At 51.3% G+C, this 12587-nt stretch overlaps 3 protein-coding genes across 5 annotated transcripts in view; 2 read left to right on the top strand and 1 right to left on the bottom strand.

Annotated features, from left to right (window-relative positions):
* The first annotated feature begins 4686 nt into the window (after positions 1-4686).
* Cldn9 (claudin 9) lies at positions 4687-6129 on the top strand. The gene has a single exon (NM_020293.3). It carries the CDS (start codon positions 5064-5066, stop codon positions 5715-5717), a length of 654 nt encoding a protein of 217 aa, NP_064689.2. The 5' UTR covers positions 4687-5063; the 3' UTR covers positions 5718-6129.
* A 137-nt stretch (positions 6130-6266) lies between these two features.
* Positions 6267-9365, bottom strand: Cldn6 (claudin 6). Of its 2 annotated transcripts, NM_018777.4 has the most exons (3): positions 9306-9348; positions 8892-8955; positions 6267-7665 (listed from the first exon to the last, which is right to left on the bottom strand). In NM_018777.4, exon 3 carries the CDS (start codon positions 7647-7649, stop codon positions 6990-6992), a length of 660 nt encoding a protein of 219 aa, NP_061247.1. In that variant the 5' UTR covers positions 7650-7665; positions 8892-8955; positions 9306-9348; the 3' UTR covers positions 6267-6989. The 2 variants fall into 2 exon arrangements, with proteins under 2 accessions (NP_061247.1, XP_006524704.1); XM_006524641.1 differs by lacking the exon at positions 8892-8955 and having other exon boundaries at positions 6270-7665; positions 9306-9365.
* Positions 9366-11263: 1898 nt separating this feature from the next.
* Positions 11264-12587, top strand: part of Tnfrsf12a (tumor necrosis factor receptor superfamily, member 12a) — a 2005-nt gene continuing 681 nt past the window's right edge. The window contains exons 1-3 of one of the 2 annotated variants that reach the window (NM_013749.2): positions 11264-11386; positions 12090-12194; positions 12440-12574. In NM_013749.2, the coding sequence (NP_038777.2) occupies positions 11293-11386; positions 12090-12194; positions 12440-12574 (334 nt within the window). In that variant the 5' untranslated portion in view covers positions 11264-11292. The remainder of the gene's footprint in view (positions 11387-12089; positions 12195-12439; positions 12575-12587) is intronic. The other variant, NM_001161746.1, reaches the window with a different exon arrangement.

Below are 12587 nucleotides of genomic sequence, written 5' to 3'. Positions count from 1 at the left end.
AAAGACCTTTGGGATTTTGGAGCAAAGCTCTACCATCATCTGCAGACAACTATTCTCCCTTTGAAAAACAGCTCTTGGCCTGCTATTGGGCCTTAGTGGAAACTGAACGTTTGACAATAGGACACCAAGTTACTATGCGACCTGAACTACCCATCATGAGCTGGGTACTATCAGACCCTGCAAGTCATAAAGTGGGACGCGCACAGCAGCAGTCTATTATCAAATGGAAGTGGTATATACGTGATCGGGCCAGAGCAGGTCCTGAAGGCACAAGCAAGTTACATGAAGAAGTTGCTCAAATGCCTATGGTTTCTACTCCTGTTACAATGCCATCTGCTGCCAAGCATGCACCTATAGCCTCATGGGGTGTTCCCTATGATCAACTGACCGAAGAGGAGAAGACTAGAGCCTGGTTTACTGATGGCTCTGCACGTTATGCAGGTACCACCCAGAAGTGGACAGCTGCAGCATTACAACCCCTTTCTGGGACAACCTTGAAAGACACAGGTGAAGGGAAATCTTCACAGTGGGCAGAACTTCGGGCAGTACACATGGTATTACAGTTTGTTTGTAAGAAGAAGTGGCCAGATGTACGATTATTCACTGACTCATGGGCTGTAGCCAATGGATTGGCTGGATGGTCAGGGACTTGGAAAGATCACAATTGGAAAATTGGTGAGAAAGACATCTGGGGAAGAAGTATGTGGATAGATCTCTCCAAATGGGCAAAGGATGTGAAGATATTTGTGTCCCATGTAAATGCTCACCAAAAGGTGACTTCAGCCGAGGAGGAGTTCAATAATCAAGTGGATAAGATGACCCGTTCTGTGGACAGTCAGCCTCTCTCCCCAGCCATCCCTGTCATTGCTCAATGGGCACATGAACAAAGTGGTCATGGTGGTCGAGATGGAGGTTATGCTTGGGCTCAGCAACACGGGCTTCCACTCACCAAAGCTGACCTGGCTACTGCTGCTGCTGATTGCCAGATCTGCCAACAGCAGAAACCAACACTGAGCCCCAGATATGGCACCATTCCTCGAGGTGACCAGCCAGCAACCTGGTGGCAGGTTGACTACATTGGACCACTTCCTTCGTGGAAAGGACAGCGTTTTGTTCTTACTGGAGTAGATACTTATTCTGGTTATGGATTTGCCTTTCCTGCACGTAATGCCTCTGCTAAAACCACCATTCACGGATTGACAGAATGCCTCATCTATCGTCATGGTATTCCACACAGTATTGCTTCTGACCAAGGAACTCATTTCACAGCCAGAGAAGTTCGACAGTGGGCCCACGATCATGGAATACACTGGTCTTACCACATTCCCCATCATCCTGAAGCAGCTGGGCTGATAGAAAGATGGAATGGCCTTTTGAAGACGCAGTTACAGCGCCAATTAGGTGGTAACAGCTTGGAAGGCTGGGGCAGAGTTCTTCAGAAGGCAGTATATGCTTTGAATCAGCGCTCGATATATGGTACAGTTTCACCCATAGCCAGGATTCATGGGTCCAGGAATCAAGGGGTGGAAAAAGGAATAGTTCCACTTACTATCACTCCTAGTGACCCTCTAGGAAAATTTTTGCTTCCTGTCCCCATAACTCTAGGTTCTGCTGGCCTAGAAGTTTTGGCTCCAGAGAGGGGAGTCCTCCTACCAGGAGCTACAACAAACATTCCATTGAACTGGAAGCTCAGACTTCCCCCTGGTCATTTTGGGCTTCTAATGCCCTTAAACCAACAGGCTAAAAAAGGAATAACAGTGTTAGGAGGGGTGATAGATCCAGATTACCATGGAGAAATTGGATTACCTCTTCACAATGGTGGTAAGCAAGATTATGTCTGGAGTGTAGGAGATCCCTTAGGGCGCCTCTTAGTACTACCATGTCCTGTGATTAAAGTCAATGGGAAACTACAACAGCCTAATCCAAGCAGGATGACAAAGAACGCAGATCCATCAGGAATGAAGGTATGGGTCAATCCTCCAGGAAAAGAGCCAAGACCTGCTGAGGTGCTGGCTGAAGGAGAAGGAAATACAGAATGGGTAGTAGAGGAAGGTAGTTATAAATACCAATTAAGGCCACGTAACCAGTTGCAGAAACGAGGATTATAAAGTAATATGAATGCCCATTGTAAATTTACTAATGCGTTTGCGATTGTACGAGGGATAGTTATATCATGTTAGGCGTATTTACAACCTTGTTATTGTTTCATGTGAACATGAGATATTATTTGTGTCAAGTTGACAAGGGGTGGATTGTAGTGGCTATTCCTGGTTGTCAACTTGACAATATTTGGAATGAACTACAATCCGGAATTGGAAGGCTCACCAGTGACCCTTATCTGGAGGCTTGGAGATCCTTATCTGGATCTTGGTTTGAAGATCTTGAGCCATATTGGCTATGGATTCCAGAAGATTGAATCTCCGAGTTTAAGGAACACACCTTTAATCTGGGCTACGCCTTCTGCTGGAGACAATATAAGGACATTGGAAGAAGGGAGTCTAGCTCTTGCTCCTGCTCCTTCGCCTGCTTGCTGCGTGAGACTGAGTAACTGCTAGATCCTTGGACTTCCATTCACAGCTGTGACTGAACGATTGTTGGGAATTGAGCTGCCGACTGTAAGTCATCAATAAATTCCTTTATTATCTAGAGACTATCCATAAGTTCTGTGACTCTAGAGAACCCTGACTAATACAGGCAGCAATCACTCTTAACTGCTGAGCTGTTTCTCTAGCTCTACCCTCTTCCTTTTTTTAAAAAAGATAAGAGTTTCACTGTGTAGCCCTACACTTTTGTACAACACACATACATGCACACACACACACACACACACACACACACATGTGCACTTGCCTGTGGATGCTTGCATAAGTGCCATTGGGAGTATATTAATTTTTTTTTTTGAGACAGGGTTTTTCTATGTAGTCCTGGCTGACCTTGAACTCAGCAGTCTCCCTGCCTCTGCCTCCCGAGTGCTGGGGTTAAAGATGAGGTTAAAGTAGCCCAGCTACTTTTTTTTTTCTTTTTTCTTTCTCTTTTTATTTATGTAGTTGACCCTGTAATTGCCCTGGCTGTCTTGGAATCCTGCAGCTCACTATGTAGATCAGTCTAACCTTGAGCTCACAGATACCCACCCATCTCTGCCTCCTGAGTGGTATGTATGTGTCACCATGCCTGCATGGCAGTTTTTGTCTTTTAAATAATAGCCCTTGGGTCTAGAGAGATGGCTCAGCAGTTAAGAGCACTGACTGCTCTTCCAGAGGTCCTGAGTTCAAATCCCAGCAGCCGCATGGTGACTCAGCCATCTGTAATGGGTTCCAATTCCCTCTTCTGCTGCGTCTGAAGACGGTGACAGTGTACTCACATAAAGTCTTTAAAAATATATTTTAGCTGGGCGTGACAGTGGCCTTTAATCCTAACACTTGGGAGGCAGAGGCAGGTGGATTTCTGAGTTTGAGAAACCTTGTTTTGGGAAGAAAAAAAAAAAAAAGCAGCCGGGCACGGTGGCAAGACACCTTTAATTTAGCCCTCAGGAGGCAGAGGAAGGCAGATTTCTGAGTTCAAGGTCAACCAGGTCTATATAATGAGATCCAGGCTAGACAGTGCTATGAAGAGACCCTCACCCCCCCCCCCAAAAAAAAAGCCCCTGGAAGGAATTGTTCATGACTTACTGAAATATGCATATATTGGTTGAGAGCTCATTTGTTAAGTTCTCTGTTCCAAGCATCCCATACAAACTCTTTAAGTTTTCTCAACCGAGTCTCTGATCCAAATAGGTTAAGACGCCTGGCCCTCCCTGACCACTCTAGAATCAGAATTTGAGCTGCAGGCAGGCAGTAGTACTCTGAGGTGGAGACTTTCATGAGTGTTTTCTGTGGACTGGAAGTAAGGGCTCAGGGACGTTCTAACCCTCTGGGCCTTGCTTCTTTGCCCACCTCTGTGACATCTGGTCTTGGCTGGCTATTCATGTGACTTTTGCTCAGGGTCTCCCTTGTCCCTTCTTGCTTCAGGCCTCTTTCTGCCCCTCCCCATCTCCACAAAAGGCTCTTTATCACCAGGCCACTAGAGACCTTCAGCCGCTCAGCTCATTCCCCTAGTTTCGGCAGTGGGGGCGGAGTGGAAACACCTGAGCTGGGGTAGAATCGTGTGCATGTGTATGTGTGAGGGGTGGAGGGGATAGTTTTCTAGGCTGTTGCCCTGGTAATGCCACCTGAGCTGGGCGCCAGGCACCTGTTGTCTGGGAAACTGTAGGCGGGGCCCCTTCCCTAGGAACTGCCAGGGTTATTGAGCTGAGACTGGAGACAGATCAGATTCCAGAGTCCTGAAAGGATGGGGGAAGGGGAGGGGATATAATGATGGATAAGGGGGGCAGTATTTACCCCACCAAGACAGAGTGAATTAGAGGGGTGGCAAAGAGGGGGCAGTCTCAGGCTGAGAGCTCCTCTGTCCATTCCAAGGCAATTAACAGACTTCTCTCTCCTCTTTTCTGTTTGTCCCATCTTCCTGGAATTTCTTTGTTCTTGAGTTTCCATTTGGTCTTGGCACCAGACCCTAACTAACCCCGAGGGCCCCCATCCATCCCCTTTTCACCATTGCTCCGGTTTATGCTACCCAATAGCAGCCTCCAGGTCTCTTGCTGGGCTCCTCCCCTGCCTAGGCCTTAAAACCCCGCCTGCAGCCAGCGCCCTCAGACGTCCCAAGTGGCACCTCACGGTTCCCTGTTTTGAGACAAGCTGTATACCAGCTGAGAGAAGACTTCAACCAAGAAAGTACGTGAGCAGCCAGCAGAGAGGAACGCGGTTGTTCCTAGTTCATGGCAGATCTGGAGGGGCTGTAATGGGTGAAGGCTTCCAGGAGGACACAAGCAATACAGATGAGCGGGACCTAAGGACTTCTTCGTATTCAGTGAGTACCAGATGTGTGAGAGGCCCGCAGCTGTGAGGTCTGGCCTGGTCTGAGATCAACAGATCCCCCTCCTGAGCAGTGAGACGCACCCGAACTCCAACACAGTGCTCCCAACCCTATTGAGTGATTCAGGCCAAGAGCTGAGAAGACCCGAGGAGCAGATGGCTTCCACTGGCCTTGAACTCCTCGGCATGACCCTGGCTGTGCTAGGCTGGCTAGGAACTTTGGTGTCCTGTGCCCTGCCACTGTGGAAGGTGACCGCCTTCATCGGCAACAGCATCGTTGTGGCCCAAGTGGTATGGGAGGGGCTGTGGATGTCCTGTGTGGTCCAGAGCACTGGCCAGATGCAGTGCAAAGTATACGACTCACTGCTGGCGCTGCCCCAGGACCTGCAGGCAGCCAGAGCCCTCTGTGTCGTGGCCCTCCTGCTGGCTTTGCTGGGCCTGCTGGTGGCTATCACGGGCGCCCAGTGCACCACGTGTGTGGAGGACGAAGGTGCCAAGGCCCGTATCGTACTCACCGCAGGGGTCCTCCTCCTCCTCTCGGGCATTTTGGTGCTCATCCCTGTCTGCTGGACAGCCCATGCCATCATCCAGGATTTTTATAACCCACTGGTTGCGGAAGCCCTCAAGAGAGAACTGGGGGCTTCCCTCTACCTGGGCTGGGCTGCCGCTGCCCTGCTCATGCTAGGGGGAGGGCTCCTCTGCTGTACGTGTCCCCCGTCACACTTTGAGCGTCCCCGCGGCCCCAGGCTGGGCTACTCCATCCCTTCCCGTTCAGGTGCTTCGGGACTGGATAAGAGGGACTATGTGTGAGGCTGAGGCTTCTTCCAGAAGCTTCCACCTGCGGCTTCATGCCCTGCATTGGGCTACATCCTTATATCATCAAATCCATGCGCCTGCGAAGCTCACTTATTGGCCAGGACTTGGCTCTTAGGGGATCTCAGCTGGTCTGGCTTGAGCTAACCCTCTGTAGTGGTTGCAACCTTGAGAAAGCTCCAGTTACTGGGTACCCTGCTTATCGCTGCCTCCCAGGATTTTGCTGTGGTTTGCTCTCCTGGACTTTCTTACTCTGGAACCTGGACCTCAGCCTCCTTGCCTTCAAAGTAAGATGTGGACTGTGACCTAATACTGAGGCTTTAGCTGGTCAAGTCTAGCCCAAGCACCACCTGAATCCAAGTTACTCAGCCCCCTACCCTACCTGTGAATAAAAGCACATTGTAACTGAGCCTCCTCTGGTCTGTGAAAAGAGGGTGTGTATACTGTGGGGGGAGAGGTCTCCAACCAGTGAGCAGCTTGCTTAGACCATTAACGCCTTCTAACTCTAGCGAGGCTTGTACTGAACACCAAGAGACATCAGACACATTGTAAGAAAAAAAAATCATGTTTTATTTAGTAAAGCATTGTGTGAGCAGGGAAGTGTGCAAGGTGTGGGGGAGGAGGGTCTACAGCACAGCTGGGACCTTTTGTAGGGAGAGTACACAGTAACCTTGGCGATGGGATTCAGGGGCCAAAGGTTGGAAGTCTCAGGGTAGAAAATTCCTTGGTAACTTATCACCTGCCCTTCCAGGGCTGGAGAGAAGTCTGACCAGGAAGGGGTGCGTCTGTCCTGTGAGTTACCTCCGGCCACAGCAGGAACTCTTGGGACTGGGACAGGATATTTTGAGAAAAACAAAGGCCAGGCAGCCTTAGAACACTGCACAGAAGATCCCCAGAATGAATAATGACGCAGAAACTCAAGTGTCCCATCCTCCCAGCCTCAGTAGCTAAAAGTGAGAAATGCCAGCAGCAGAGAGAGAGGTGGAGCTTGGACTCAGGTTGAGGCAGGAAAACTGGAGCTGGAGGTCGATCAGAGCTCCATGAGAAGAGCTTGTCTCAAAAACAGGTGGAACAAACCCTAGGGACAGACAGGGCACCACATGACTCACTGGTGAGTGCTTGCCTACCAAATGCGTGGGGCCCCAGGTTCAATACCCAGTAGTACAAAAGAAAAACAAGAAATAAGACAACCCCCAAACTACTCCGTAACCTTTCTTGATGGCTCAGCTCAGGTTCCCTGGCTAGCAGAGCCTCACTCCCCAGTGAGCATCACACATAATTCTTGGTGGGATATTCGGAGGGTCCCCGAGAATGTGGGACAGATGTAGAATAGCAGGCCATGTAATGTCTGGGTCCCTGGGTCCCTCCAGAAGAGCAGGCGCAGCATAGTAGCCCTCCACCCAGCAGCAAAAGGCCTGAGGCTGCCCAGCCCAGGTAGAGGGAGGCCCCCAGCTCCCGCTTTTGAGCATCAGCCACCAAGGGGTTGTAGAAGTCCTGGATGATAGAGTGGGCAGTCCAGCAGACAGGAATGAGCGTCAGGACCCCAGAAATGACAAAGATGATGCCAGAGATGAGCACCAGACGAGACTTGGAGTTCCTATCTTCCACACAGGTAGTGCACTTGGCTCCAGCCAGGTACACGAGCAGGCCAAGCAGGACAATGAGGAGGGTGACAACACAGAGGGCTCTGGCAGCCTGCAGGTCCTGGGGCAGCGCCAACAGTGAGTCATACACCTTGCACTGCATCTGGCCAGTGCTCTGAACCACACAGGACATCCACAGCCCCTCCCACACCATCTGGGCCACGACGATGCTGTTGCCGATGAAGGCGGTCACCTTCCACATGGGCAGGGCACAGGACACCAGGGCGTTGACCCAGCCAAGCAGGGTCAGGACGATCCCCAAGATTTGCAGACCAGTAGAGGCCATGATGAGGTTGAGGGGGCTGTGTAGTGTGGAGGAGATAAAAGGAGAGTCATGTTAAAGAGCAGCATGTCTGGACATCCCACCTCGACAGCTGATACCAGCACCAAGCACCTTGACAGTTGGCTGCTATGTCCTGTAGTGTGGATTAGATACACTTCCTGGGTCAGTCAAGAGCAAAATAAGCATTTACTTCTTTCCTAGACTGTGACAGGTGGAGAATGAAATCCTGTTGATTTTCATGCAAGGGACAGGAAATAAGACATACCTGAAGCACAGGACAGCCCATAGCGACAGTTGTGTCTAGATTTTAGTTTAGTTTTGTTTTTTATATCTTAGCTGAGAAAGGGTCTTATGTAGCCCAGGCTGGCTGGCCATAAATTCCCTGCATAGCTGATGCTGGCTGTGAACTCCTGAACCTTCTGTGTCCACTCCCTGAATTCGGGGACTGCAGGGTTTACCACCAGAGGGGTAAGGCAGGGCTTCGGCTTTTTGCACGCCAGGCAAGCGGTCTAGGAGCTGAGTCACATCCTTAGGTACATTTTATCAGAACAAAGACAATGACATGTCGGGAGTATAATTTTGGATTGGTCGGGCTCTCGATACAAGTTTCAGGCCCACCCTTATCCCGTGAGCACTCAGAGGAGACCTGAAGCTTCCTCCTGCCACCCAAGCAAGGTTCAAATGGAAACCCCCAGCTCTGTTTCAGGTGGGTATAATTCCTTGAAATCTCGCCCTCCCTATGTTCCAAGGTCTGCTCCTCCCAATCCCTGGAAGTTGCTGGAAGCCCTGCCAGTCCGGGTCCAGCCCACCCTATAGGGTGAGAGAGATAAGGAAAAACAAGCCCTTTTGCCACAAAACAGATTTTCCTAGGCTACCAGCTCTTTCTTGACCCACCTCCACCTCTAAGGGTCAAGGTGCGGGCCTCGAGGCTGGGAGCATCCTTTTGAGTTTTAGACCAAAGGCCGTGCTACCTTTCTTTCCCCTCTCCACACAGCTTTAAGGAGCTAAAATTCAAGATCCCAGTGCCTTTTGTGACAGGCACCTGTGTCCTTCATTTTGCTCTTCATGATGTTGATACGAAGGGAATCAGTTCTGCTTGGCGCCCTGCTGTGGCTCTTCATAACCCTCGGTTCTACAAGTCCACCTTGCCCCTAAGAATGGCATAGGCCCCTTTCGACTCCTCTCACTTGCAGGCTCACGCTGGGGACCATTCTCTCCCTCTCATCTCTGTCCCTCTCTACTTACCGAGTGCTCGGTCAGCTTTGTCTGCGGACGTCCAGTCCGGTTCGGCCACCCCTGATATCCGAGCCTAGGAGTGCGAGACCAGGAGGGGCTTAATGGCGGCGCCCGCAGCTGGGTCCGCGCCTGCAGGTGAGGGGGAAGGGAGTCCCGCCCCAAAGTGGCCAAGCAGGTGGAGGAGGGGCGTCACAGGTTTCGGTGCCTTTGTCCCAGGGGAGGGGGAGGGGTGTTTAACTTTTCTGGGGCCGAGGGGACCCGAGCGCTTCTCCCGACGCAACCCTCTCCTGCCTAGGTGGCCACCGCAGGTGGCCGCCACCAGGATCAAAGCTCCAGCATTTAACTCACGCCCGCACGCACTCTGCCACATCCCCTGCCTGCGTATTTTCACACCCGCAATTTACACACATACCCCAGGCTCACCTGCAAAAGAGACTGCTAAGATTTCCAGGTCGAAAGTAGGAATGAGGGCGGAGGCAAGGGGTCTTAAAGTCTCAATGACGTCACTGGACCACCTCTCTTTGGGAGGAGCAGAGACCCCTGCGGCGATAGCCACCTGCGTGCGTTTCCCAAAGTTCCCTTAGTTGGTGGCCACTCCAAGGGCGGAACCTGCTGAGTTCAGTAACCTGGGCTATGACTTGAGACTTTACTCAACTTTCCCCAGTCCCAGTTTCTCGCTTTGCGAATGAAGACAGGTCTGTATGTTACCTAAGGATACATTACTTTTGTGACTCTTTTTTGTGACTCTTTGGGGGGCAGGGACGGCGGGGGGACGACGACGACGACGACGACACCCTGTCACACTGCATACCTATGATCAGAGTTTGTTCTCTTCTTCTACTCTGTGGGCCCCAGGGATCGAACTCAGATTGCCAGGCTTGGCAGCAGGCAATCTTACCCACTGAATCATCTCGTGCTCTTCCCGAGGCCCTTAAGAAAGCAATATATAGCCGGGCAATGGTGGCTCACGCCTTTAATCCCAGCAGTTGGGAGGCAGAGGCAGGCGGATTTCTGAGTTAGAGGCTAGCCTGGTCTTCAGAGAGAGTTCCAGGACAGCCAGGGCTATACAGAGAGACTCGTTTTGGAGAAAAAAAAAGAAAGAAAGAAAGAAAGAAAGAAAGAAAGAAAAGAAAGAAAGCAACAGAAAGCAACATATATGGCCAGGCGTGGTGACACATGCCTTTAATACCAGGGCTGGGAAGGGAGAGGCAAGCGGATCTCTGTGAGTTTGAGGCCAGCCTGGTCTACAACGTGAGTTCCAGGACAGTCAGGGCACAGTGAAACCTTGTCACAAAACAAAACACAGAGCCAGGCGTGGTGGCGAATGCCTTTAATCCCAGCACTCGGAGGCAGAGGCAGGTGGATTTCTGAGTTCGAGGCCAGCCTGGTCTACAAAGTGAGTTTCAGGACAGTCAGGGCTATACAGAGAAACCCAGTCTCGAAAAACCAAAACCAAAACCAAACCAAACAAACAAAACAAAACACCAAGACAAAAAAACAAAACAAAAACCCAACCAACCAACCAACCAACCAACCAAAAAAAGCAGCACGTGGGTCTGGAAAGATGGCTCATGGGTTAGCCTTTCTGCTCTTCCAGGTGCTCTTTTTTTTTTTTTTTTTTTTTTTGCTCCCAGCTTATAACCACTTGAAATTCGATTGCCAGGAGATCCGTTGCCCTTCTCTGGACTCCAGAGACACTCAAACATATGTGTCACACACACACAAATAAAAGGTATCTTTCAAAAAAGAAAGTAGCATTTCTATATATGCTTGCAGTACTGTTTACTGATACCGGAGAATGCCAACATCAAGATCAGCCTAAGCTATGCAGCTAAAAAACTAAACCAAACCAAAGAAAATCGGTGTGGTGGTTCCTGCCTACAATCCTAGCACTTGAGAGGCTGAGATGAGACAGAATGTTTCAAATTCGAGGCTACTCTGGGATAGAGTATGAGATTTTGTTGGTCCCCCCCACCCCCAAATCCAAACAAAGCAAGCAAACATAAAGGATGTGTGGATATAACTCAGTTCTCGCCTGGTATGTTTGAGCCTCTGGTCTCCACCCCAGAATTGCAAAAGAATAGACAAATCTAATTTATTTGGGCTTAAAAAGAGGAAAAACCCAACTATGCAGTTATGTCTTATAACTGATTTCCTTCGCTCCACATCGTGGGTACTCAAGTTTGCAGAGGGCGGAGTAGGGTAGACACTTGGCGGGACTGTGTTGAATGAATGGTTTTACTGAACTGACTGGGTTTAACTAACTGCTTACTCGCAAAGCAGAGTGGCTGTTGGGGCGGGCCGAGGCCAGCGCTCCGCCCCGGAAGGCGGGGGCGGGGGCGGAGCCGCAGCCCTGAGTCTGGCTTGCGGGTGGTGGGAGCAGACAGTTCTTGCCTCGGGACCGGCAATCATGGCTTCGGCTTGGCCGCGGTCTCTGCCGCAGATCCTCGTGTTGGGATTCGGCTTGGTGTTGATGCGCGCCGCGGCCGGGGAGCAAGCACCAGGTATGCACGGCTCAGACGACGGTAAACCTCGGACTTTGGGGAGGTCAGAAACGGAATTTGAGTGCCTGGAGAACCCGGTGAAACCAGGGAACCGGGAAGACACGAGGATTTGCGATTTGTGCTCTTCAGGCAGCAAGTTCCAAGTGGGAAAGGTCTCAAGTTTTATCCGCAGTCCGAGCTTCAGTTTCGCTACCTGTCCAATTGAGGTGTGGGAGGTCTTCTGTCTCAAAAGTGAGAGCCAGAGTAGAGAGAGAACGTATATTTGAGGGCAGGAGGTTTGTTTTGGGAAGGGGGCACGTCCTCAAACTGGTCTGTAATGAGATCTGTCCAGTCTTGGTATCTTTGAATCGCGAAGGGGCAATGGGGACTTTGCCCTCTATACCATGTGGGGGTGCCCCTTCCATCCGGTGACTTCAATGCCCAGTTATGCGGGGGGAGGGACTGGGGTCGGGCCCGGTGCCCAGGAGTGAGTCACACTGTGGCGCGCGGGGGGGTACTGTCCCCCCCCAAGTCCCGCGCCACTCGACCCCCCTCCCGCACTGCCGCGTTTGGGTCAGGCGATGCGGTCACCTGCGAGGAATGAGTGGGGGGCGGGGGGGACACGCGATAGTGACTCACGTTATTCGAGCCGACTGACCCTGACCTCAGCCCCCAGAATAGCCGCACCCAGCCGCAAGCTTCTGACCTGCAGCCCCCTCCTCAGGCACCTCCCCATGCTCTAGCGGCAGCTCCTGGAGCGCGGACCTCGACAAGTGCATGGACTGCGCTTCTTGTCCAGCGCGACCACACAGCGACTTCTGCCTGGGATGTGAGTGGGGGCGGGGTGGGGCTGGTGGCAAGCGGATCCTAGACCTGGGTAGTGGGTTGTTGGGGCAGAGAGGAGGGTTGTAGACGTAGGATATAGGAAATCAGGGAAGACTGACTGAGGAAGGGGCTTCTATCAGGGTGTGTATTGTGTGTGTGTGTGTGTGGGGGGGTAAGCTTGAGACCTCCTTGAGGACAGACTAGACTGCTGTCCCAAGGGCAAGATCTGATTTGAACCCTGATCACTAGGCGCCGCAGCACCTCCTGCCCACTTCAGGCTACTGTGGCCCATTCTGGGGGGCGCTCTTAGTCTGGTCCTGGTTTTGGCGCTGGTTTCTAGTTTCCTGGTCTGGAGAAGATGCCGCCGGAGAGAAAAGTTTACTAGTAAGTGAGCTCT

Source organism: Mus musculus, chromosome 17 (assembly GCF_000001635.26).
Source record: "Mus musculus strain C57BL/6J chromosome 17, GRCm38.p6 C57BL/6J".
NCBI classification, from domain to species: Eukaryota; Metazoa; Chordata; class Mammalia; order Rodentia; family Muridae; genus Mus; species Mus musculus.
The sequence above is the reverse complement of the archived record's forward strand: the minus strand, read 5'-3'. Positions and strand labels throughout refer to the sequence as shown.